The sequence below is a fragment of the Episyrphus balteatus genome, chromosome 3, assembly GCF_945859705.1.
Source record: "Episyrphus balteatus chromosome 3, idEpiBalt1.1, whole genome shotgun sequence".
Classification (NCBI taxonomy): domain Eukaryota; kingdom Metazoa; phylum Arthropoda; class Insecta; order Diptera; family Syrphidae; genus Episyrphus; species Episyrphus balteatus.
Window position 1 is genome coordinate 33,875,816 of NC_079136.1, and position 27,663 is coordinate 33,903,478.

The window sequence follows — 27,663 nt, forward strand, 5'->3', positions numbered from 1 at the left end:
ATTTATTTCCACTGAAAACCAAAAAGCACAGTAAATAATAACAAAAATCATAAAAATATAAATTCATCAAAATGAGTCAAAAAGAAACTCTTATTTTATTTATATATGTACATAATTACAAACTAATTGATAAAAAGTCAATTTATTAACAGTCTTGTTGGCAGAACTTCTTTAATTTAATAATTACAAACGTCTCAATGTGTATCTATCCAATGGAGATTCCTTTGCTTTTCCATTTTCCAAGAGAATATTTCTATGTCTTAAGGCAGGTTCGCATATTTTTGAATAATATGTTGGTAAATATTTATACATTATGTTTTTATACTTTTCTTCTGAAAATTCACTTGTTTCTTTTTTATCATTTTCATTAGAATTGTTGAAAATTTTCTTGAATTCCTCAATCTTATTGAAGTAATTGTCATATGTTGTGGATTCCTTATGACTTCCTTGGGCAACAAATTTAGAATCTATCCCATGTAGTTTTTTCTTTCTCGAATGAAACTCGTTCGGAGAGTAAAAACTTTGATATGTCGATTGTTTTAAGTCCTCCATTTGATTTTTAATCAAATCAATATTTATATCTGATGAATTAAAATATATCTTGAATAATTGAGGTTTAGTTTGTTCTAGTTTCTTTAAATAATCTTGATACGCTTCTTGTTGTGTGTCATATTTATCATTATAACGTCTTGAAGGTCTGTTTATCGATATGTTGTTAGCAAAATGTCCAGACATAAGATTTGGATCCACTTGCGGGATAGGCTGTGCTTTAATTGCAAATTTATCGTTCGACGTCGGCAAGAAATGGCATTTGTAAGTGGTTTTTCCACAAGAAATTTCGGTCATGATTTGAGTTAGGAAATTAAATAATAAATTTATTGAACTATAATAATCAGTTACTTTGATTTCCTTGAAACTACAACAATTTTTTTCTTTACATATTTTTTTAGAGAATTAAAAAACGAACTTGTGCAAGTGACCGCTATGGATTTGGGCCTCAAAAACACACTCTTCGATGAATCCCTACTCACCGATGGATGGTTGGTAGGATTAGGTGGACTTTCCGTAATGGTCTGCATGTGGTTGTATACGTCATCATTGTTTGTTACCGGCATGACGTGCATAGCGGTGATATTTTCCTTAGGATTAGCCTATTTTATTTATACATTAGTATTCGAAATGACTTTCTTTCCATTTATGAATTTACTCGCTGTGGTTGTGATTATTGGTGAGTTAATTAATGTCCTCATGTTTTAACCAAAAAATGTGATAACTATTTTCAAATAGGAATAGGTGCGGATGATGCATTTATTTTCTTAAAATTATGGCAATGTATATTAGCGGAAAGAATAACCAAGTCTTCGAGCACAAATTCGCATTCAATATCTGTGATGGACACAGAGTATTCGGAAACCTTGCAGTATTTAATGGCTACAACACTTAGTCATTCGGCCTTGTCAATGTTTGTTACTTCATTGACAACAGCGGCCGCTTTTTATGCATCTTATCTTTGTTCTATAACTTCGATTAAATGTTTTGGGTAAGTTAAGTTGTTGTATTGATATAAATTCAAATAATTTTACATTTTTTGTTTGTTTTAAAGTATTTTTGCTGGAACAGCTGTTATGTCGAATTTTTTACTAATGGTAACTTGGTTACCAGCTACTGTTTCTATTATGGAACGTATATCGTGTGATTGTGGAAAGTGCATATCGCATAGAGTATTTCAAAAAATCAACAAGTCAATTAATCGTTTCTGCAGAATGTTGGAAGATCTCATTGTTAATGCAGTATTAAAGTTTCCCATTGTGTGGGTAATTTTCTTTAGTAAGTTATTTTGTATAAAAATAGTATTTTTTCTTATCATTCATTTTTGTTTTTCACTTTAAAAGGTACTATTGGCATTGGCAGTGGAATTGTTGTTTTATATTATCCTGGTATTCAATTACCAGAAACATCTGAATTTCAACTATTTGTTAATTCACATCCATTTGAGTTGTATGATTCAAAGTTTAAAAATGAATTTTCATTTGAGCGAATGATACCGGTAAGTACTATATCATATTTGTTTACTTCTTAAATTAAGTTTTGTTAAAATGGTATTAAATATACCAAAGTCCATTCAAAATTCTCATCGTTAAAGAATCTTTCTGTCTTCTCATTAAAAAAATAAGCATTTAAAGAGAAGATGTAAGAGAACTTTGACAATATGTATAAGAAAGCCCACTGATTTTTTCAAAAACTTTGCTTTCTCGATAGTGACGTTGATTCCGGTACAGATTATCACACGTTTAAACTTTTCCAGAATGAGAAACCGAAAGGTCCTTTGACTCGAGCTGTAATCAAGTTAAAAAAGTAAGGTTCCGTTGTTTAACAATCTTTCCGAGTGGATGAAAAACAGCAATAGTCCAGCGTGTTCCTAAAAAAGGCAAATCTTCCTCCCCCTCCAAGGTCATGCAAACGCTGAATAATTTCCAGCTTAAAAATATTTTCTCTTCCTCATTTTTTATTCCGACTTTTAATAGTCGTTGGAGGATTTACACCCAAGTTTGGATTCACATCCGAACACACACTTCAACGGAAAATACGATAGCCGCGAAACCGCGTAGAATTTAATGCTTCTAGAACACAATGCTGTTTTCTATAGTTAAAACGAAGCACCTTTTGCCACTATCCAATATTTCTGGTACTTGTATCGGAAAAACTGAAAAGCTTTCGATTCTAGGTGTGTCCATTACAAAATACCTTCTGTAGAATTTACACCTATGAAATGTTCACCCCTTCTGAACTACCTACAATTTATAAAGCATACATTTGTCCAAAACTCGAATATAATTCCGTACATCGCTTATCACCAATAAAAACAAAATTGGTAAATTGTCTAACTCCACTTTGAACTTCAATTCTTCTGAAAATCGTCCTCCATACTGGATGTGGCATCGAATATTGCTTTTATAACTGCAATCATTAATTGGCGCTGCTTGTAACACTTCTGCAGGAATGCCACCAAATTCTTCTTACTTATTATCTTTATTAATGCTCTGATCACGTTTTTTGTTGCTTCGGACACGGTGGCGTATGCGTAATATAAATTCAAGAAAACTATCAAAAGAAAAGAATTTGTCAAATAAAGTTGCACAAACAGTTCTTAAGACTAATAAACCACTCAGCTATGCAATATACAGTAACATTGTGAAAGAAATAGACGAATTAAAAGAAAAAGATATGCATCTGTCTACTATGTGTCTGTTTGTATGCCTGTATTACATTATCCCTATCGTTTAATAACATTTTTGTGTCTTTTTCATTTTTAATAAACAGACTATGGACAAACTTCCAATGAGATTTGTATGGGGCATCCTGCCAATTGACGATGGTGACTACGCAAATCCAAGCTCTCATGGAAAACTACACTTTGACAATAATTTTAATATATCATCGAAGGCATCACAACAATGGCTACTAAATTTTTGTAAAAACATTAAACAGCAGCCATTCTATCAGCTCACATTGGGCATGCTTTTGCCGAACTGTTTTATTGAGACTTTTATGTCCTATATGAGTCGAATGTACGTTAAAATTGAATGTCTATCGAAAAGTTTCTGATTTAATAAAAGTTTTTATTCACATTTTTCAGATGCATTGACAGTATAGATCTCACAGATCGAACACCTTGCTGTGACACCTCAAAATTTCCATATGAACCAGATGTATTTGAATATTGTTTGCCACGCATTACATCATCTCTCTATGCTAGACCGAAAATCTTTAGTCCTGGAGTGGCAGGACCGAAATTTATGGCTGCCCCTGAAATATACCAAGATGAAAATTCAACACAAATTCCACCAATTGTCAAGGCAATTGTTGTAGAGTTTGAAAGCAACATTTCATATTCAATGTCATATCCAATAATAAGAGATTTTGTGGACTCAGTGGAGATATGGTTTGAAAAAGAACTCAAAACGGCACCTCCTCAAATGCAAGGTGGTTGGTTTATAAGCGAATTGAGTTTTTATGACTTGCAGGATACTCTTTCAAAGGGAACCATCACTGCAATTGTAATGTCAATGATTGCGTCTTTGGTCGTATTGCTGTTTGTTACTTTGAATGTTTTGATAAGTTTTTATGCAGTTATAACGGTGACTTTTACGATATTCACAACAGTTGCGATTCTAATATTACTCGGTTGGAAATTGAATATATTGGAGAGTGTATCAGTGAGTACGGCCATTGGATTGGCTGTCGATTTTAGCATTCACTATGGCATACATTATCGAATGTCACCAACAAATGAACGTGAAGCAGCAACTCGTTATGCTTTGACACGAATTGTTGGCCCAACAGCAATGGCTGCTTTAACAACAGCTTTAGCAGGAGCATTTCTTTTGGGTTCGGATTTATTGCCATATATTCAAATTGGAGTCTTTTTAGTTGTGGTTGTGACTGTTAGCTGGTTTTATGCAACGTTTTTCTTGATAAGTCTTTTGAAGCTGATCGGACCGCAGTACGGGTTTATGCAGTTTAAATTTCCGAAATTTAAGAAAAGACCAAAGAAAACTGGTGGCGGTTATTATGAAAGGTAAGTTAAGTTTTTGGTTATATTTCTTTTCATAAAATGATAATTCATTTTAATTTTGTTACATCGAATTGAAAGCTTTATATGTATTTGGTTTTTGATGAAGAAATTTATGTTCGGATACAAATAGAAAAACATTCGAGGCTACATGACAAAAAATAGTATTTTTTTAATTATTAGCTGCGTTCGTTTGGGAACTTTTATCTACTGCTTAGTACTTAAAACTACTTTGAACTACTTTTGCTATACTTCAAAGTGCAAAGGAACTTTAAGTACTAAGTAGTAGATAAATATTCCCAAAGGAACGCAGCTATTATTAAAACTTTATTAAAAATTAAATAAATTACACTGTCAATAATTATATGTAGTAGCTGCTTGAGCTTTCAGCTAGTAAAACAAAAAATAAGGTTTATAAAAGGTTTTCTAAATTAAGGGCTGACATAATAATAACTTTTTAATGTTCCTTGAATATGCTGTGACATACAATGTTGTTAAATTTGTTTTTTGCATAAATTATTAAATGCAAAAATAGAACACTTCAAGACGATTTTCAAATTCCAACGCCAACTCCTTGTGGTACTGTCTAAAAGTGAAGGAGCTAGAAATCTGTTGAAGCAGATCATTTTGGATGACGCATTCGTAAAATATTCGTAAAGACTTATAGATTAAAGATTTTTGATTTAATATTATAAAAGAAAAAGAATTACACTAGCGATTCCAAGCTATTTCATAGCTTACTAAATTACATTATTAAATTTTCGATTCAAACTCAAATGTATCGAATGGTGACTAGTCCATTCTTTGAACACTTGAGAAATAGGATTGAAACCTAATCTTAGTTTTGGCAAGCTTTTGAGGTTTATACAGGGTGATTCAGGAGTAATGTGCCAAAAAGCTGGAGCGTGTAGGTTGGGTCGAGACAAGAAAAAAATCGTATGGGAGGGGCGGGTCTATTCCCCTTCGTTTAGCGGGGAGGGGCAATTTAAAAAAAAATTGACTTAATTTGGAAAACAAATTATTAAAAATCAACCGTTACACCTACAACAACGTGCTATACCTTTTTGTAAAGCCAAAAACATATTCTTTTACAAAAATTTTAAATAAAGAAAATTTATGGTACAGTTTTTGAAAAATTAATTTTAAAAATCAAAATTTTGAAAAAAAAAATTGGAAAAAAAAATTTCAAGCTAATTTTTCTCAAAATTTTATGTTATTAAGTACTAATTAAGTTTTTAAAATTCGATGCTCTTATTTGTTTTTAAACAAAAACAGAAAACCGGGTTCCAAAATATCTTGTCATTTTCTAGATATTAACAAAAAACCAAAACTACTTTTTTCTAAAAAACCTCTTTATTTTCTGTTTTCAAGTAGCTGGACTTGTCGATAAATTAATTTATGAAACATTTACCATTCCTCAATTATTTTTTAAACACTCAGACTTAAATAAGGATATAACAAAGTGACACAGTATTGGATTAACCCTGAATTGATCAACTTTTTATTGATAACACCTGAAAACTTACCTGAGAATTTTTCCTACTCTGTCTGGGGGACTCGCCGCCCATGGAAGATATTTTGGAACCCGGTTTTCTGTTTTTGTTTAAAAACAAATAAGAGCATCGAATTTTAAAAACTTAATTAGTACTTAATAACATAAAATTTTGAGAAAAATTAGCCTGAAATTTTTTTTTCCAATTTTTTTTTCAAAATTTTGATTTTGAAAATTAATTTTTCAAAAACTGTACCATAAATTTTCTTTATTTAAAATTTTTGTAAAAGAATATGTTTTTGGCTTTACAAAAAGGTATAGCACGTTGTTGTAGGTGTAACGGTTGGTTTTTAATAATTTTTTTTCAAATTAAGTCAATTTTTTTTTAAATTGCCCCTCCCCGCTAAACGAAGGGGAATAGACCCCCCCCTCCCATACGATTTTTTTCTTGTCTTGACCCAACCTACACGCTCCAGCTTTTTGGCACATTACTCCTGAATCACCCTGTATATTTAAATTATCTCGAATCTTAAATCGAAATAAATTTTAAAAAAATGCATTACAACAGGAAAACAACAATATGTTTGGTGTTTAGAGAAGGTACTTTTCGTTCTACTTTTACATCTTTTTCTTTTCGAACGAAGAAAGATTAAAAAACCAAGTATCGGGACAAAACCGGGAAATTTTGTAAATTGGCACGAACTTTTACATCATTTTCTTTTTGAACGAAGAAAGATTAAAAAACCAAATATCGGGACAACCGGGAAATTTTGTAAATCGAGACGAACTTTTGGCAGGCAACTTAAGGTCTCAAATGTTCTTAAAAGCTCTTAAAACAGTGGTTGGAGACAAATAATACCGTGTTTAAGTATAGAAATTACAATCACCCGACTTGAACCCGATGAAAATGATATAGTATTCCTTTTCCCATCTGAAATTATGTATTTCCAATCGATTAGGATAAGACAGTTTCGTCAGCCTTTATTCGTGCTTCAGCACGAGCTTATGTTTCAAAAGACCTAACTGAGCTTGACGAAATTATTTTCCGTCATTTTTTAATTCCCTGAACTTTTCTTTCCGCTAGTAGTCCCAGTCTCACGATATTTCAGTTTGTTGATCAACATTCAACCTTTTAGAAATTCCACTTGCTGTCAAATTGAAGCTCTCAAGAATGTTGATCAACACGTTTTTGACTTGTCCAAACTATCAGTGAAGTGTAGCAGTGTTGTTGTTCATGTTGAATGACAGTAAAATGTCTTTTTTGAATTCCACTGCCTTGAAGTTTCAACTTGAAAACAAAATCGAACATGCTTTGATCTTTACCTATTTCGATCGGGTTGCGATCGGTTCAACAAAAGTTGACAGCGCTGTTTATTAAAACGTCCACATTTATTTTACTTTGTTGTTCAAGCGTGCCGATCATCACAATTCAACATAATGTGGACGCGAGTGCACAGTTAAGTTTTTTTGGTAAATTGGTTCTGCATAACCAATTGATTTCAACCAACATTTCATTTCTGATGAAGAAAGAGGAAAGATGATGTATGAAAAAAGAAAGAAAAAAGACGAAAGAAGAAAGAAGAAAAAAAAGAAAAAGGAAGAAAGAAGAAACTGAGAAAGAAGATGAAGAAACCTGAGGCAAGTTCCTTTAACGGAATATCTTGTCAGAAAGTGTGTAGCTAATAGCCTCACTAAATTTGCGACCGGCTTAGGCCACAATCTGAATTTTTTGGTCGTTATTGATAGATTAAGTTTTTTTTGAAGCTCCTTTTTGTGTGCATTGCGGGGGAAACCAGCGAAATGTGACTATTTCTTAATAGATTTTTGCATAGTTTTGTATAATTTCATGCGTCTCTTTTGCATTATTTGTTTTGTATTCATTTAAAAAAAATATTCTTCATTTTATATTTCATTAGAAAACCAAGTCAAGCGATTGCCAGCGAACAGCTCCTCACACCCTCGAGTTCGGCAGTTGGGGATCTACTTAATTCTGAAACGCACGAATTGGATTCCCTAACATCCAATTCGCTCATAAAACCCATGTCTGATTGTTCTCGACCTCCAATCGATTTGGATCGCGCATTTATTCGCACAGCCTCAACAGTCAGCAGCAACAACTGCAAAGATTATCAAAGTCCGTCAACTGGAAGTGCAATAACAATGGTACTCTCCGAAGATCCCAATTATAAAGTTTAAATAAGAGAGAACGAGAAAACTCATATGACTAAAATTAAAAATAAAATTAAACAATTTTTTTTTTATTTTATTTGTTAGAAAATATAATAATGAGAATTGTTAATGTGCTATATATACAGATTTGCTATATACAGATTGTTTTGCATTAAGTATAATTATATGCATGTTGTATGTTGATTTACGATGAGAAAAGAAAAACAGTTTTTTATATAACAGTCGGAAACGTCGGAAAATAATAATAAATATTACTTACAAAATTCAGGTCAAGCCATTTACTGAACTAGAAGGCATTTAGTATTTAAAAAAATATACATAAATTGTGTTTGTGTTTACACATCTAAATAAAATTTAAAAAAAAATAGAAAAAACCTATAATTATAATGATATATTATATTAAATGTTAGTGTTTGTAATGAATAGAAATGTTTTATGTACTTAAACTTTATATATTTACTGCATTGAAAACAAAAAACAGAAAAACAAATAAGCTCAAACTAAAATTACTTAAAAAAATTATGTTCTCGTATTTATAAATTGAAGAAAAAATAGTTTATATACATTTTACTTAGGAACGCGCGTGCTGTGCAAAAGCAAAATATAAGCAAATAATAAATTCATTTTACAATTTTAATGCAAATTGCAAATAGTACTTCAAAAATATTATAATAATTTAAGTGTCAGTTGGTTTCCTTAAAATACCAGAAAACTATAACACAAAAATAATAATAATATTAAAAAAAAGAATATAAAAAAAAACTATTGTAATATTAAGTGTTTATTGTGTAAAAACAAAACAGTGAATAATTTAAATAACATAATTTGTTTTATGTAAATTTAACTGTGATAAAGAATAATGTTTCGTGCAAAATTACAATTTGTTTTTATTTTATTTGTCTTGATTTATTAGGATAACTGAAACAATGTTTAATTTTATCTACACCCGTCTAAAAGATTGCCATATAACAGCTGTTTTGGCACTGAATGAAAAATCAAATAGATACAAAATATAGATTGTTCCGAATTTTAACTATTTGGATATAACTGGATACCATTATTATTTTCCAACCATAGGTTAGGTTAAATGGGCTGTCAGTTGATGTTGTTACCGTCACACTTAGATCAATGTAGATCCCTTGTGATACCATGAAGTATTTATAACTTTATGAAAAAAGTGTAAACCTATGAATCCTATGGTTGGTCGAGCCACTTGTTTGACTTGACAAAGTTCAGTAGGCTGAGGCCTGACAGTTCTTATAGTTCTTCTATTTCATTAAAGAAGTAGTTTCCTAAAAATATTTTTCTAATGCGGCAGAGTGCTGGACAGTGACAGAGGAACTGAGCAGTGTTTTCCTGTTCGTCCTCATTGCCGCAGCCTCTACATAGATCATCTGTACTAAGCCCCATTTTTTTTTTATAGTAGCCCAGTAGGTTATGTCCCGTTAAGACGCATATAAGGAATCTTAAGGAAGTTTTACTAAGAAGTAAGATCTTATTAGATTTTTTCTCGTAGTAATTCGGCCATAGTTTCCTGGTGTGATTGCAGGCATCTAGGAGGTTCCATCTTTTATTGGTTTTTTGAAAAATATTGTTGACGATATTTTGTTTTATTTCACATTGCGCGATTCTGATGTTATGGTCTATGAGAGAGAAATCAAGTACTGAGCCTTCCCTTGCAAGCTCATCCGCTTTTTCATTGCCAAACACGTCACTGTGGCCGGGAACCCAGCAGAGTCTTACATTATGCTGCATACCAAGAACCCTAAGCTCTTCGCGACAGCAAGAAACAAGCTTTGACTTGATTAAGGTGGCAGAAATCGCTTTTATTTTCCAACCATGGTCTCGGTGTCCGTAACAGTGATCTCTTATTCGCCATATAAGATTTATTCGACCACGAAAATGATCATTCTATTTTTAGTACCAGATTTCATGACTTTTCGTCATGAAATGGCAGTGCAAATGACTTTCGATGCCAAAAAGCACCAAAGGCAACACTGCAGTGTGCAGCGGCTAATTAAGCCAGTCGGAAAAACCATACAAAAATACGTTGTAAATTTTCACTTTTGTACTTCCTTTATCAGGTACCCAAAAGTGTTATACGAACGAAAAATGGGTGAGTGCCACGCCCCCTGTGCAGAGTATCTAATTTATGAGCCCTATTCTACTATTCGATTTACTTGCATTGAAAGACTTCCTTCCTTTATCACGTCAAACTGGCTTTGAAAAACTTCTAAATTTTGAAAGCAAAGTGTTGTTTCTGTTTAATTAAATTTGCTTAAGTTTAACTTTAACCTCCATTTAAGGGCTTTTTATTTTAGACTTTCACGTAAATCAAATAGCAGAATAGGGCTGTATTTCTTTGGATCAACCATTAGCTTTACAAAATTTCTCCATAAAGTAAGACAATAACGCAACGAAAATGAACGGTTATCACACGTCACACCCCCTTGAATGAAAAATTTTAAATTTTCGTTTTTTTTTATTTTGTATGCACTACAAAACTGCGAAATTTCAGTTTTCTACATTGGGTTCCTAGAGGACTGGCGCACAGTGGGGAACCTTGTATGGGAATGTGGAAAAAACTCCGTAAAATCTAAGCTACTGGACCGTTTTTGATGAAATTTTCAGGAATAATAAGAAGATAAATCAACACCAGTAATTTCCGCTTACTGCCACGCCCACTAAAGTGAAAAATGGCTATTTAAGTTGAAAAAACCCGAAAACTAGTACTATTACATGAAATTTAACGAAGACCACTTGACCAAAATATACTTTTCTAAAGGTTTTCGGTGTGCTGAACTCAAATCAGAAGTCAGAAATAATTTATCAGCTCATATTTTTGAAATATTACCGTTAGAAAATGCAAAAAAAGTTTTTTTTTACTATTTCGGACCTTATTCTTTTATATAAGGAAAACTGTCTGAAAATATTTAGTAACGGTTTATATAATAACTGATTTCCTTCTTTCAAGACCTATTTAAATCTTTTCGATATCTTTTTTACTGCCTGAGATATCTTGAGTTGTTTGGCATGTTATATCTACCATAGAAATTATACCGTCATGTCGTTATCTCCTTTATGATATATGTATATGAAGCCAAACCCACTTACTACATTTTAAGATATCTCGGGAAATAAAAAAGATATCGAAAAGATTTAAACAGGTCTTGAAAAAACGAAAATAGTTCTAATAGAAACCGTTACTAAATATGTTCAAACAATATTCCTTATATAAAAGAATAGGGTCCGAAATAGTCGAAAAAACGTTTTTTTTTTTGCATTTTCTAACGGTAATATTTCAAAAACGGGAGTTGATTATTTTTTTCTGACTTCAGATTCGAGTTCAGCACATCAAAAACCTTCAGAAAAGTATATTTTGGTTTCGGCAACAAAAAAAAAAAAATATTTGGTAAACCAGTGTTACTAAAAAAAAATCAAGTCAGTTTTAAAATGCATGTAATTTCAACTTCAAATGGTTCTAGAAGACGGTTCCGGATGGTTTCGGAAATAAAGAGATAATGGCGGCAAATTGCGGTAGTGCCTAAAACCTTAAAAAACTAAAAATAATAGCAACATTTGAGTGTTTCTTGTTTTAAAAAATATCGTATCTTATTTTTTTGCTCAAATGATGTATAAATATTTTTTATGAATATATTTTCGTCAAATTATTATTCCTTCGTTCATTACCTGAAAAAAATATCTAAGAAGATCGTGTGAAAATTTCAAGTTGATCCGTCCAGTCATTTCGGAGAAATTTGCCTCACCGACTTTGAAAACACCGTTTCGAGAAAAACGTAAACTAAGTTAAAACGTCTTCACAAATATGCTTATTTCTCCAATTTTGCCGTATCAATGTGAAATTTTTAAGTATGTGTACACTGTACATATCAAAACTATTATTTTTTTTTTCAAAAGTACAACTAGATAATAACCCCTTATGGGTATGAACAAAATGTGAATATCAAATTTTACATATAATTGTTTGGTAAAGAATTTAGAGGGGTTCGAAAATAGCCTGTTGGTTTCTATAAATAAGGGTGTAGTGCCAAAGTTGCTAAAGAACTTTGCTTTGCACCACCGAAAAAAAATCTGTTTTCGATTTTAAATCTTGATTTACTTACTTGCTGCCACATTCATATTGCATTAATTGCATCCGTGAAATAAAAAAAATAATAACAACCATCTAATGAAATTGATCTATTTATTGAACTTTCCAAAATTTTCTTTTAGTTAAAATTTTATTTAAAAAACATCGTTCTTTAAGCCCGATACGCTGTAGCTTTTCTTCAGAAACTAAATGAATGGTATGAACAAAATGGAGCACATGCTCAGAGCATATATTTAAGAAATGAAGATTAGAAAAGAGATAAGCTCATGAAAATGCATGACTTCATAACTTCTCTTCACACAATTTGCAAAAAAAACTCTCCGAAAAACTTGCGTTTTTATAAGCAAATGCTCCATTTTATTCATCTCCCTCAAAAAAGTCTCGTCATCTATCCACTCCTTACAAATACTCAACTATATCACATTTAATGGATATATTTGGGCAACTTTGTCCAACAACACTGCGTCCCCGATAATGTGGCTGCTTTTCTGTAAGAAGTTTTCTAAAAATCGGCAAAATGGCTGTTTCACCATCCAACAATTCAGACTCTGAACTGGCATTGTACATCGAAGACTCAGTTTTAATACGATGTTTGCGCTTATCGGGAGCCACATTGGGTGACGAATGATGGTGGGCAGCATGTTGGATCGTCTTGACAAGCTTTCGTTGTTGCACGCATTGGGTAGCTGGAGGGGTAGGCTCCTTCTCACGTTCACTATCCGTTTCACTCTGACAAACTGTACCCTTTTGAGGTTTATGGCGATGCTTATTACGATTTTTCTCCGACACTGAACGCTGAATTGGTGATGTTGTCTGATCATAGGGAACAATGTGACTGTGTTCGGTGCAGCGTTGGGGATTTGGATAGTTGCGTGGCGACTGGCGTGAATGTTGTTTTGCATGTGAAAGGGTATGAGTATCCCAGAGATCACTCTGGGAGACTACAAAACCGGACTTAAGTCCGGCTCCCATGCTTACACGCCTATTCTCAATTGGAGCTGTAATTTAAAAAAATAAGAATTTCTATAAGAAAAAGGACCTTTATTTTTACTTTTAGAGACATTGTTGGCCTTCACATGGGGACCTCCGTGAGGGCAAGCATTGTTCAAATCTGTGCTAGATGTTGAGAGTGCGTTTGTTGTAGAATTTCGATGATTTTGGTTGTGTTTAGGTTTTGATGTTGGAGTTTGACTTCCATTTTCCTATGAAAATATTAAAATTTAAACCCAAAAGCTTATTTTTCTGCAGAAACCCTTTACCCGAATATCCTTTGTGGAATCAGATTTTGCTAGATTTGTAGATTGTCTTCTTTCTCGAAGACCAGAATCGTCACGTTTTATATTGTTGCATTCTTGTTTTTTTGCTGTTGTAATTGCACCAATATTAGCATCGGTTTGAGCAGAAACTGAATTTCGTTTTTCAATAATCGGTGTCCGTTGATGAATGATATTTTCTTCGGGTTTAGGTTTTGGTGGCATGACAAGATTTGCCTGTAATGGTTGTTGGATTGGAGCTGTTTCTTGTTGTGGAGTTGCTGATTTCTTTTTTCTGTTAAAAAGCAAAATATGTTAAAGTTACTTTTTTTTATAAAAAAAATTACGCTGAAACTAAATATACAGGTATAAAATATGTGATATCAGAAGGAGCCTTCAGATCAACAAACCATGCATGAGAAAACTACAATACAATTCTGTCAGATTTATCTTCTATTAAGCCTTAAAGAATTTACAGTAGCTTCTTTAAGACTTAACAGAAGCTCTATTATATACTGTATTGTATCTCCGCAGGTGTATTTTTGTTTTGGAAAAAAATTGTTAAGAACGCCAAAGAACAGGTTTTGTTGGTGGCTAAAGGTTTCACGTTTCTGATGATTCTCTAGAGGGAAAATTTAAATGTGATTTTCTGATTTTCCGTTAACTGGTAGTTCTGTATAGAAAATTGCCATTATAATGACTTTGTCCCAAGTAAAAATGGAATTTCACCGCACCACCGCTGCACTACGTCCGCACTATTATGAGACATTTGTAGTGCGCCGCACCACCGCTGCACCACGTCCGCACCATGATCAAACATTTCTAAGACGTACTTATACAAATGTTTAAATCGTCTTCAAGGTTATTTTGACTTAAGCAACAAATTGCCAGTTCGTACAAACATGACTTGGTCGACTGGTTAGGGCGTTGGACTTCTAATTGAAAGTGCTCTGAATACTCCTTCTCGTCGGTTGTTTTTTTCTTTAATTATCAATAATCCAAAATAATGTACATACCATGGTGCAGCGAATTTTTCATACAAAATGAAATTGTGCGGACGTGGTGCAGTCGTGGTGCCGCGTTGATGAACTGAATTTTTCATTCAAAATGAAATGGTGCGGACGTGCAGCGAATTTTTTTTTTATATTTTTTCATTTTTTCAAAATGAAATGGTGCGGACGTGGTCCAGCGGTGGTGCGGCGGTTTAGAAATTTTGAAAATGTTGCGGACGTGATGCAGCGGTGGTGCGGCGGCTTAGACATTTTTGATTATGGTGCGGACGTGGTGCTGCGGTGATGCGGCGCAATATAAATTTCTGATAATAGTGCGGACGTAGTGCAGCGGATTCCATTTTTACTCGGGCTATTTATTTCTTTTGTTTTTGTTTAAAAATAGTGAACTTACAAACTCTTTTCCAAAACAAACACTCATTTCAGTAGTATTTTTGTATGAAGAACATTTATAGGGTATGTATCATTGCAAATTTTTGCAAATTAGTTTAGTAAACAAATAATTCAAAACCCTTACAAAATTCAAATTAAATATCGGGAACACTGAAATCTATATATTTTGTGTGGGGTCCTTTAAAATTTAAAACTTTTTGCATAAACTACAAATTGATATCCTTACTTAGTGCTTAAATAGACCTTGGTAATTTTTTCGTTTGGGTAAAGAATCAATTTGCTTTTAGCGGAATTTATAATAGACAGCAGTTATAGTTCATACAAAGTTTGTATGCTGATTTCTAAACACAAACTTTTCTGGTCGGTTTTAGCCGAGGTACAGAATTTATCAAATCTCTCTCCAAACCATCTCCAAAGCGTCCACACCAATTTCATTCAATCCCTTGAATTAATTCTCACTGTCCCAGCAGAGGAGAGAATCACACTATACAAGGTAAAAATAATTTGTTTCTATAGAAAATATTGGGTGTGCGTTAAATTTGAGAATGAGTGTATTATTTTTTTTTTTCGAATCAAGTATATGTTTTTTTTAATGACTTATTTTAGGCTGAAAGTCCGGATTTTCAAGGTAGGATTAGCCGGTCAACGGCTTGACTCCCTGACGTAAAAATGACGTCAAAATCCTTTCAGAGGGTGTCAAGTCTGTAATCATCAACAAAAAATTCTCTAAACGTGTTGACGAATACGATGACAATCGCGGTGACTCTCAATTTTGGGTTGTGATGGTGCTTTGACAGAGTGAATAAAATGTGTATGGTCAGGTCAGGTCAGGGAGTCAGCGCGTTGACCGATTTCATTGACCGTCTAATAGCTTAAGTAAATAACTCTTTCGTCAACACCATACAATCTGTACTATTAAAAAATAACGAATTGTATGAGTTGTACAAGGGAAATAACCTGCCCAAAATGGAAATAATTCTACTTTTTTCAACAAAGATGGAAGATTGGGCTCAACGCAGTGAATAGAGGAACTGATAACAAGTTAAATGACGCATTGAAGTGAAAATGTCCAAAAATGCAGATTCGTGGTTTTGGCTCTGTGCGCCGACGATATTAGGTATTTCAGCGAAGTGTTCTAACTAGTTTAAGTTAGATAAAATCACAAAATGCAATTTAAATTAGATTATATTAGAAACTTACGGTGGGAGTGAAGGAGCCTGAGTTGTTGCCGAAAGTACGCACACTAGAGAATTATCCATTTCAACATGTGTCGATGTAACACTATCAACTGATGTCAGCTCGGTTATTTCTAAAAAAAATGTAACCTTTCACCAAATTAACACAAAACAAACATTTTCGTAAGCCTACCAGTTGTACTTGGCATTTCCCTTCTAACAGGTGGCGCTGACAATCTTCCCGAATCGGCGGCCAAAATCGGTTCTGTATCACCTGAACAAGTAACACCATCAATCCATTTTCGTGCTTCTGGCCCAAGCTTCCGAATCAATGCTTGTAATTCGGCCTCTTTCTCCATCAAAGCTTTCCTAAATCGACAATTTGTGTTCTTCACATCTTTCAATCTCTGTTCCAATTCACAAACTGTTGAATCACGCCGATTTTTGGACATTGGCCTCAATGTAGCTCTAACTCGTTTATCAACAACCCCTTGAGGATTTCGTTTCAATTCAACAAGCTAATGCAAAAAAAGGATATAGAATTGAAAAATTAGGTCAAAAACTATGTTGTTCTTTCAAAAACTAGCTAAGCTTTGGATAGATAGGAAAAACTCTAATATTTTTAAATGCAATTAGAAGAGAATGACATTCGTGTGTAAGAAGTATATTCGGACGGAAGAGACAACACATTTGAAATTGTTAATGCAAAACATTGAAAAGCTAAAACTACAAAAACCTCCTTACTACCAGTCTTACTTTCGGTACGAACACCAAACACAATGTTGCTGTCGTACAAAAAATTATAAAAAACGAGAGTAAAATAAAAACTAAATCCTTTCGATCGGAAAGTACGAGTGAGATGGCTGCTCCGGCAATGCATGTTATGAAGACATTGTAGACGGAGAAGCCAATGTGTTTGGAGTCATTCAGGGCCGGGATAGATACATGACGTGTTTCCCAAGCCAAAAAGGCACCAAAAACCTGAAAGAGAAAAGTTTTTAAAATTTGGGATGAAATGCCTTTTTTTTTGTTGGATCAAATCTTATACAAGTAAAAGTCCTTTGTAAGCATAGATGATTCCTACAAAAATTGTAATATGCTCGGATTGACAATATTCGTTTTCAGGAATCACAAGGACATCTTCCAGAGTTTCATGATGCTGGAAAAATCGTTTTAAAAAATATATGACCTCTCAAATATTAAACTCTTACCCTAGGTTCTAATTGTTTTGTATCTCGATAAAATGGATCTGCTACTTGCCATGTTGTTATAATCGCCACATCGAGGAATATCAATATTCCCACTACCATAAACAATTGATAATCCTTGATGACCTTTTTGTTGAGCTTTAAATCAGTAAATATTGAATGAACTCGCCAGGTTTTTGAGAACATTGCACCAAAAGCTAAACTAAAGCCAGCCATCAGAAGCCAAGCTCGGGCAGTACAAATATATGGAAAGGCTCCAATACTGCTCAAAGTTGTGTCAAGGCCAAGAAAAACAACACTAAGGTATGTCAGCATGCATCCAATAATGATGAGATTGTTCAGATGGGGGCTTGACATTTTGATGTATCTGTTTTAAAAATTCAAAAAAAAAATATTTACAAAAAAATTAATAATTAAAAAATATTATATTTTACCTTTGATTTCGATATTTTACATTGAATGCAAGAAAGACAAAAGCTATTAAAATACCCACAGATGAAGCACTGGCTGATACCACGTAGATTTTAATATTGACTTGACTGTGTTCAATGTAAATCAAAGTTCGATCTTTGGGTGGAGTTTTTCCGTTCTGCAAAAAGAAATTAAAGAATTAAGTATCGAAGACTCTTGAAGCCAGAAAGATTTAGCAGTTTAAATATTCATCTCAACTTCCGCCCAACTTCTGCTGTGAATTTCGTTTTTGATAAAATTGCAATACTTAAATGAACGAACGTTGCATAACGCAAAGCCGCATAGCTTCAAAACCGCATAGCTTCAAAACCGCACAGTCGTATATACCTACGCACGACATGACGACAATCAACTTTTCTATACACTTCTCCATCATAACCAATACTTGCTCTATGAAGCAAAAAACATGAACAGATCATTTTTTCTACTTATCAAATAGCTTCATCACTTGGTCAACATTAGAGAATGTTGTATTAGCCCAGTAATTTTAGGCATTTTTTTACCCCAATCTGCTTAAAAATTTCTACTGGGCTCGATTTTGGTATAGACCTTCGTTACGGCGTTGTTATGAAGATATAAAAAATCGACATTGATATCGCGTCCGCGTTAGAAGTTATAGAGGTCAAAAGGTCACGAAAATCAGTTTTTAGCATATATCTCGTGACCTGTTGCTTGGAAGTCAATAGGGGTCTATGGAAAATCTGTTCGTCATAAAATTATCTACAAATATTGCCTTATGCATTTTTCTGTAACCTATTGACCTTTTTATATACAAACACTTTTAAAGTTACTAACAATATTTCTATCGGTGATCAAATAAAACTGGACGTTACGGAGCAATACCACATGCAGTGCACATTTAATCCACCGTGAGGTTCATAGAAAATGTTTTAGGATCTCAAAGTCTGGGTGTTAAATAAACATCTGAAGAGTCCAGGGGAAAAACGGCACATGTCCACTTTTTGTCAAAAATAAACTAATGATGAGGTCTTATAGTATTTACGGAGCACTATCTGATAGTATCCTTACGTTTATAAAACAAATTTAAGCCTTGGTGTAAAAATAAATAAATTCATACTAAGTTGTATGGAGAACAAAATTTAAAAATGCGTTTTTTTCGAAATGAGTTGGAATGGACTTGTGCTGTTTTTCCCCTGGACCTTCTTCATCTGTATAAGAGATGAACTATTCTAGATAAAAGTAGGCAAATTATGAGATAGCAATCTTTAATAAATTTAGGTCCATTTTCTTCACTCGGAGTTGAACATAACTTGAGAATTTTTAATATAAAAATTCTCAAGTTGTGTTCAACTTCGAGTGAAGAAAATGGACCTTAATCAAGTTTTATATTCATCGAGACTAGGTGATTGTTTACCCATGCAAAGCTTATTTTATAGACGTTTTATTTATGAATAACACCGTTTGTGACTGAAAAGGGTGATATCATGAGAGACAGGTCAGGAGAATTTTACATTTTGGGAAACATGGTACCACTGAAATTTTTAATTGGAAGTTTATGAAGCTGCATGTACCTGCTTACTTGTTAAATTTGACAGTAGTTCTTTTTTTAACTTTTCAAGTTTTAAAAGATATCAAAAACACCAGTTATCGGTTAAAAAAAAATACGCTTAGTTCTCGAGTTATGGTGGTTCTTATGTTTTTCTCTATTTTTGTCAAACCACAACCTATTCTAAGATTTTAAAATGCATTCCATCAGGAATTGCTAATCTTTTACCGGATATTGTTATCAAATAGGATTTTTGTCATTTTTAAATGAATTTTTTTCAAAACATATATGACGCATTAAACGTCATTAAGCAGCATTTTTTACTTGCGATGTAGATTGTTGATACTATGCAGATTGTGCAGTTTAGGATTAGTTAAAACAATCGAACTCTAGATAACAGAAGACGTAACCTATTTTAATGAAAATTTTTGTACGAATTATAACCTAACATTAAATTAATGTTAATTTTTTTTGAAAAACAATTTTTTGAAGTGAAAACTTCTTTAGTATCGAAGTGATTTGAAACAAGATGAAACAAAAACGCGACACGAACATTCAACTTGTTATAACTTTTTTGTTTTAATAGATAGATGAATGAAATTTGTAGATACTGTGGATAGGTAATTAAATAAACTATAAATGTACAAAATTTCAATTAATTTCATATTCAAAATTCTGAGATAACTGTAAAAAGATGTTCTTTTTCTACACACGTTATATCTTTTGATCTAGTGCCCATACAAATTGATTTAACTTTAATACGCATGCTGATTGATAACATAACCTTTCATTTGATATATCACAATTAACTCTACGAGCTCTAAAAGTTTCACAATCTTAAATTGAAAAACTTGAAAACTACCTCAAAACAGCTGTGGAGATCTGTTGACGATGACCAGTGTAGGAAGTACCGTAATCTCAGCTTGAAATTTCGACATAGTTGGCTTTAAAAAATTCTTATTTTTTTTCTACACACGTCATATCTTTTGATCTAGTGCCCATACAAATTGATTTAACTTTAATACGCATGCTGATTGATAACATAACCTTTCATTTGATATATCACAGTTAACTCTACGAGCTCTAAAAGTTTCATAATCTTAAATTGAAAAACTTGAAAAATACCTCAAAACAGCTGTGGAGATCTGTTGACGATGACCAGTGTAGGAAGTACCGTAATCTCAGCTTGAAATTTCGACATAGTTGGCTTTAAAAAATTCTTATTTTTTTTCTAGGCATGGTAGAAATATGATTCATACGTCATATAAAAGGTGAAATAGCCTTTCAGATAATATAAAATTTACTATAGGTTGTCATTTAAAAAAATATATTTAATGGTGTTAAAAGAGAAAAAAGATTTTTTTTTCTTTTTTTGATGAAAAGTGATTTGGTTTGAAAAAAATAAGCTCTTTTTGTAGATGTTGCATAGACATGGACGATTTAAATATTTTGAGCTGAAACAATAAGCTTTCAGATGAGATAAAAATAATATAGGTTGTCATATAAAAAACATGTATTTAAAGGAGATAGAATAAAAAAATAGGTAGATTTTTTCATTTTTTTTTTAAGGTTTCACTTCTACCACGTGTGAATTGCACACATGACTTTTTTTTTAAACGGGCCAGTGAATTTCTGTGTGACTTTTTTATATGTCTAGATTAGATTTTAGATTTTTTAGATTAGATTTAAGATTTTTGTATGTCTAGTTATATTTTCTTTTTAATGGCATACCAAATTATTTTTGGAAATTTTTTTATTGTAAATAAAAAATACTGCTCTAACGATTTTCAAAATAGTTTTTTTTTTTTAAATCCTTGTTTTGCAAGAAATAAAATGGCATACTCAGAACCATTTAAAGGGTTGTTTTTGTAATTTCTTATAAAATAAAATTAAAATCATATTGTTACGAATTTTTAAAAAGCTTTAATATTGTAAGCAACTTTTATTATAAAAGAATAAACGTGCGACCAAGTCTTACAATCTTTTTTTTCTTTTAAAACAAGAACAGCGATAACAGCAATAAAGTTTTCAATTTATCTAATTTTAGATTTTTAACTTTATACAAAAAAAAGTCAATGTGTAACTTTTTTTTTTTTTAATTTTAATAAAGTATTTTGTTGATCATGTTTACAATGCACTGACGTTTGAATATTTGTTATTCTTAATTTAATTTTAAAAATAACCATTCAAATAGCTGTTTTCAAAAAAAAAAATTCTGTGTGGAAGATTGACATCGGACATCTTTAAACTTCTAAACACGGAGTTAATAAAATTTTTCACCCAAATTTTATTGTTAGTATCGCCCGAATGAAATTATCTGGATCTACAATACGACATCAACTATTTGCATATTATTACCTACACTATATCCCAAACTTATCGCTTGTACCCAAACGTACTCATATTTTCTATATCCCTCAATATCACAATTTTGTATTGCCTCTTAGTTATTTACCTTGACTTCTAGTACCTTCCTTCATCTCTGTTAATGTCTTTTAGGGTAGTTATTTATTTAAGTAAGATACTTACCCATCGAACTGATTTTCCAAGTGTCAAATCCAAATGATTCAATTGCGAATGAAATTCTCCAATTTTTTGTTCTTCTCCAAATTGAAATTGCTTGATTAGTATATTTGCTTTCCGCTCATTATTATAAAATCGTACTGGTCCCTAAAAATAATAAAGTTAAACATTAATACGCAATTCTGAGATCACACATTTTTGTATAAACTCACTGTTACTCCTTCAAAACTTGTATTTCTTAAAGCCTCTAAGAAAACACTTTCCCAATCCTTAACTCGATAATCGAATTGCGACAAAAAATCATCTCGCTTCTGAGCAACATATTGAATTGCTAATGCTGCAGCCCATATCCCGTCATAAGTGTAGCCATGGAATCTAGAATACTCATTGCCTCTTAAACTATCATATTCCGATAGATATTCATCTGCAGTCTAGAATTTTCATATTCGTCATAGTTCTTTGAAGAAATGAAAAAAGAAACTTACAATCCCCGCAATGGTAATGTCTCCACTTGTTGAAAGAGGCAGCAGATCAACAAGAATAACTCCTTCCATAGCCTTTGTTATTTCATCAACAGTACAATCAGAATCTGCAGTTGTGTTCCACCAGTCAACTGAATAAGTTGCCATTATAAGCCATTGATAAGACCGCCCATACATTTCAAGCCTTATAAAGAAAACAGGAAGATTCAGACCATTGTTCCATGCATTTTCAATATTCTTACTTAAAAGCTTCACAAAAGACCTTCCTGGCAAATTGTTCATTAAAATTACCCAAAATAATTCGAACATCTTTCTCCCGAAGCTTCCTCAATGATTCGTTGACATCGTTAACAAAGCTCTGAGTATCGACTACTTCACATCCCATTGTATCTAAATCGGCGACCATATGATTGTGCGGCAGTGAATACCTGGGCTCGTTTTGGTAGATGGTTCCCACCCGAGTCCAATTGAACTCCTTTAGCAGTGCCAATCGAGGAGCATTGAAGGCGTTCTCTGATGGAACAACTCGAAAGAAATTCGGAAAAGCATCCTTAGTGAACATTGGATGGGTATCGGCGTAGGAGAGTTGAGTGAGATGCCAGTGTTTACTCGCTTTAGCTATTGGATCGGTTACATGAGTGCATGCAGCTCCGAAAAGCATTAGTTTGTTTGGCCCAGAATGCATCATATCAAAAAATGATTTAACACCTACAGCAGCATTGCACTGGAATGAATGTAAATAATTTTAGAATCCAAAAAAATTGGGAAAAAAAACAGTTAAAAACCTCAGTGTCATTCCACCACATGTGAAGACGATACTTTGTGAGTATCCTTGGATGTTCGTTTACATGAGAGAGAGCCAGCTTAACACTTGGCATAACTCCCCGACCTGTATCCGAATTTTCAACGCCATCGCCATAGGGGAAAAATCCAGCAATGTAGACGTCTGATCTCTTAGCTGAACTTGCACGTGTTGCCAATGATTGATGAGCGGATATTGTGAATAAAATTGTCCATAGTAAGATCACAAAAGGGATCCTTAAAAAAAAAACAAACAAAATATCATATACATATACATTAGGGTGTCCGTTATTTCCCAAAGTGATGTTTTCGGGGATGACACCCCCTAGATCGAAAGCTTAGGGCCTAAATAAGGGGAATTTAGCAAAAAAAATTTGTTTGGGGGTCATTAACCCGTGCCTCTAGGGTCATACTTTCCCTATACAAATTTGTATGGAAAATTTTTAACTCATACATAAAATTTTTTTTCTCTCGCGTTAAATCATATATTTTTTTAATGTTTGATAATTCTGGTTGGAAAACAGTTACTTTAAAAGATCACATTCAAAATTTCCCGTTAAAAATTTTGTTTATATTTTATTTCGGTTTTTGAAATTATTAGCTGTTTTCGTGGTTTTTGCTTTCACCTATCACACAATTTTAAATGCAGTTTTATTGTTTTTTAATTCTTTTCAAATATTGCATTCAAAAATTTGTGAATAAATCAAAAATTTCAATTTTTGAAATTTTTTTTTGAAATTTTTGCCGTTTTTATACGTTTAAATTTATTTTTCTCGAACTACAAAAGATATGTTTACAATATTTTTATTGAATTTTATTTAAAAATTATTCACCTTAAAAATTGCATCAAAAAAGTTGCAAACAAGGAAGGGTAAAGTATTTAATAATATTTATTTATTATAAAAACTGCAAAAACTAAAAAAAAAAAAATTCAAAAAATTGAAATTTTTTATTTATTCACAAATTTGTAAAGGACAAGTTGGTTGAGAAATTTTATCAATAATATGGTTATTGCCTTATTGGTCAGATAAATCTTTGTGATTCCCTTTAAATTTTTTTAAAGGAATTTCTTCGCCTTGCATTCATGTTTTGACCGTTTTGCCATATTTTTGATTCCTTCAGCTAGAAAATTTTCTTTAGAATTCCATACAACTCAATGGTACTAAATGTGAAAAAGTCATTACTTTTAAAAATACAAAAATGTAGTTTTTGAAAACTTTGTTTTGGCAACATAAAGGCTTATCCATAACAAAATTCGTGTAATTTGAAGTAGTCGTTTGGAAGTTAGTCCATACCCTATACAAGAATTTTTGAAAAAAGAAACTTTTTTAACCTTGTCTATAAAAAACTAACACTTGAATTTTTTATTCAAAATCGTTACCGGTACCGTTATTTTTTATTCAATTGGTAATTTAATCGAATAGTCTTTTGGATTAGACCTCAGAACAACCAAAAAAAATTATACATCAAATCTAGCTAAATTCGTGGTGCTCTTCCGATTTATTGCTGAAGTTAAGTCTTACATTATATTGTGCAGAATTCTTATCTCTGCGACGTATACTTCACAAACGGATAAAATACATCTTTTTCATTCAACACCTTATATAAATTTTCTCAATATTATAACTTGAAAGTAAATTTTAAGAGCAAAATATGATTCTACGTCATTTTCTCTGAGTTTAAAGACATTAATCTGGATCATCCGACCAATAGATCTCAAAATGTAATCTTAAAAAAAAAACATTTTTGTTCAATTTTTTAAGATGTAAAAGTGCATCAAGTTCTAAGATTTGGTTTTAATTTTTTATCAATTAAATTGCAATATACCAAAAAAAAAACGCAAAATTGCTATCTTTTTTTAGTTTTTTCTCAAAACCAGGACCTGAGGGACATGGGATTCAGCGCATCGAAACACATTCCTAGGTGGGTGTGTTCAAATTCAGACACAACTTTTTTTTATGTACACCGGTCCACCAGGACCAAAAAAAAAAAATAAAATCTGTGGATTTTTTACTACACCATCCTTGGGTTGTATATTTCGATCGATGCGCTGAATAACGAATCCGAGTTCCGTTGTCTCGAAAAGGTCTGGGTAAAGTGCAAAAAACCACAAAAAAAAATGATGATGGCTTTTTTGTGTGTTTTGAACCTTACACAAAACCTGATGGGACCAAACGAAGCTTGGATTCAGCGCATCGAAATACATTACCCTAGGAGGGCCAAGTTCGTTGTACAAAAGGTGGGTCCAAAACTTTTTTTTCGACATTCAAATTCTAATAGCGCGGAAAAGTTGTGAATGGTGAAGACTAAGAAATAATAAAAAACCTAACATCTAATTTTTTTTTTTAATATAATAGCTTTAGCCCTGACTTTTCAATCGTCAGTTAGACTATCAGAAGAATAAATGTCAATATAAAAAAAAAACTTTTATTCCTAGGAATAAGCTCTATCTGAGGTTTATCTGGCTATTGAAAAATTGGCCCTTAGTAAAACACAAAACAATCTTTGATGTAAAAAAAAATGTATAAGCATTTGAAGAAAAGTAGAAATCAGTAGGTAGAGCCTGATATTGTGCGAATTAAAGCGATTTTTATATAATTTGTTTTTGATATGCGTTTAAAATGAAAATGAGTAACTTCTGAGTTGTAAAAAAAAAAACGGCTACGGATTTGAAATAAGCTTATTCAATTTAATATTTGATTATTTTATTCAATTAATATGAAGTATTGATTTTAATTGGGGACCTCTGATAAAGGAGCTACGAAGTTATAAAATATAAATAAAGACTTTTATATTTATTTATTTAAATATATATATATTTATTTATTTATTAATAAAATCATAATATATGCATGGTTTACCTTCTGAGCTAACATTTATAAGAACATTTTTACAAATTTTCTTTTGAAAGTAAATCAAATTTGTATTCAAACTGCACCGTGAATTAATAAGTGTGTAGTAATGAATATTGTTATAAAAATAACATTCAAACATGGGCTTGTGCATATAAAATTTCATTGCAATTTTCGGATCTTAAATTAGAACAGAAGCTTAATACTCTAGTTTAACAGGTACCTAATCCTTTCTGCAGATATTTACAGTCAATGAACAAACCCTGTTTTACAACAAGAAGAGGAAAACCATTCTAAAAATCGTATCATAGAAGAAAAGGGTTTTCAATATGGTTCACTTAAATTAATTAATTAGGTATGTAATTGATTTAATTTTAAAATAAGAACGTATTAAAAACTGTCGATTTTAAAAATCGACCACACGATAATAAGACTTCAATTAAAGCTTTAATTAAGAAAATTCCCTCTTAATTAAATTCACCACCTTCTCCATATTTTCTCATGATACTTCTATTTTTAGCTCGCATTGTGTATTTTCAACTTTTTAAGTTGATTAACTCATTAATATCTCTCACAAAATGAAAATAGAATAGAAGATCAAAGAGCATATATTATTATTTAAAGCTTTTAACTCATTTATTATTTTTGAATACATAATCACGAATTTATTGAAATGAAATCAAAGTCAATAAAATCGTACTTAATCCGAATTAAAGAAGCCACAAACCATTGTTTATGAGATCTTGTTCATTTTTTATTTATCAATTTAATTTTAGCAATAAAATATATTATGTAAAAACAGTCAATCGTTGTTAGGGAATTAATTTAAGTTAAGTGTTTTTTTTTATTCAAAGAGCGAACGGTAGAAATATAATCCAACAAAAAGAAATGTTCACCTTATCAAGTCACATAGCTGCTTACAGACAATTCAAATGCATTATACTACTTCAGACATTTCATATTCCGCCATTAGTACCTACCTTTGGGGCATAATACAAAAGCAAAAAAGGCTGCTTGATGTGTGTACACACAAATGAATATATACCTACGTTTTGAGCATACTTATTCTAAAAGCATTATAAAGGTAATCGATTTTTCCTACTTTGCCCAAGGAGCAGAAGTTATTTAAAAAATTTTCTTGTAATAAAAAATACATGTTAAAAGGTTTAAAATAAAGAAATAATAAAATAAGTAGTTTTATTCTTTAATGGAAAAAACAAATTTGAAAAAAAAGACCAAAAGGCATTGTAAGATTTCTAGGGGCAAAAAGTCCTTATTTTATGAATTTCCATAAATAAAATGATAAAAATGCATTAATTACACTTTTTTCAATAAATTTTCCTTGGTTTTAGTTAAAATCTTAAGTTAAATTTAATAATAAATGAGAAAAATAAAATTTTCCAAAATTATCGATTTTTCCAGAACACAATCTTACTTCAGTTTTTGAGTTGTCCTGTGAGAAATATCCATTTTAACTGTCGATTTTGTTTATTCCAAGCCTTGATTTAGTAATTTGGTAAATTTAAAATGCCATTTTTTCAACTTTTTTTATATAAAATTTTATTTTTCCAATGAAAAAATATTTTTTCACAAGAAGAGATGCTGCACGAAATGAAGTTTAA

At 31.9% G+C, this 27,663-nt stretch overlaps 3 protein-coding genes across 6 annotated transcripts in view; 1 reads left to right on the plus strand and 2 right to left on the minus strand.

The window, feature by feature from the left end:
- Positions 1-26,368, plus strand: part of LOC129917006 (protein dispatched) — a 30,131-nt gene extending 3,763 nt beyond the window's left edge. The window contains exons 7-13 of one of the 3 annotated variants that reach the window (XM_055997306.1): positions 951-1,228; positions 1,288-1,540; positions 1,604-1,827; positions 1,893-2,047; positions 3,322-3,569; positions 3,638-4,579; positions 26,261-26,368. In XM_055997306.1, coding sequence (XP_055853281.1) covers positions 951-1,228; positions 1,288-1,540; positions 1,604-1,827; positions 1,893-2,047; positions 3,322-3,569; positions 3,638-4,579; positions 26,261-26,297 — 2,137 coding nt within the window. In that variant the 3' untranslated portion in view covers positions 26,298-26,368. Of the gene's footprint in view, positions 1-950; positions 1,229-1,287; positions 1,541-1,603; positions 1,828-1,892; positions 2,048-3,321; positions 3,570-3,637; positions 4,580-6,633; positions 6,762-7,981; positions 9,070-26,260 lie in introns of those variants that run through there. The other 2 variants (XM_055997305.1, XM_055997304.1) reach the window with 2 other exon arrangements.
- On the minus strand, positions 57-929 carry LOC129917011 (uncharacterized). The gene has a single exon (XM_055997313.1). The coding sequence runs from the start codon at positions 844-846 to the stop codon at positions 184-186; it is 663 nt and encodes a 220-aa protein (XP_055853288.1). The 5' UTR covers positions 847-929; the 3' UTR covers positions 57-183.
- Positions 12,472-27,659, minus strand: LOC129917005 (gamma-aminobutyric acid type B receptor subunit 2). Of its 2 annotated transcripts, none has more exons than XM_055997303.1 (15): positions 27,477-27,659; positions 23,174-23,426; positions 22,631-23,112; positions 22,392-22,572; positions 22,119-22,337; positions 21,913-22,053; positions 17,840-17,994; positions 17,409-17,772; positions 17,246-17,356; positions 16,954-17,178; positions 16,391-16,715; positions 16,223-16,331; positions 13,626-13,914; positions 13,418-13,568; positions 12,472-13,364 (listed from the first exon to the last, which is right to left on the minus strand). In XM_055997303.1, exons 1-15 carry the CDS (start codon positions 27,509-27,511, stop codon positions 12,766-12,768), a joined length of 3,639 nt encoding a protein of 1,212 aa, XP_055853278.1. In that variant the 5' UTR covers positions 27,512-27,659; the 3' UTR covers positions 12,472-12,765. The 2 variants fall into 2 exon arrangements, with proteins under 2 accessions (XP_055853278.1, XP_055853277.1); XM_055997302.1 differs by having other exon boundaries at positions 16,942-17,178.
- Positions 27,660-27,663: the final 4 nt, after the last annotated feature.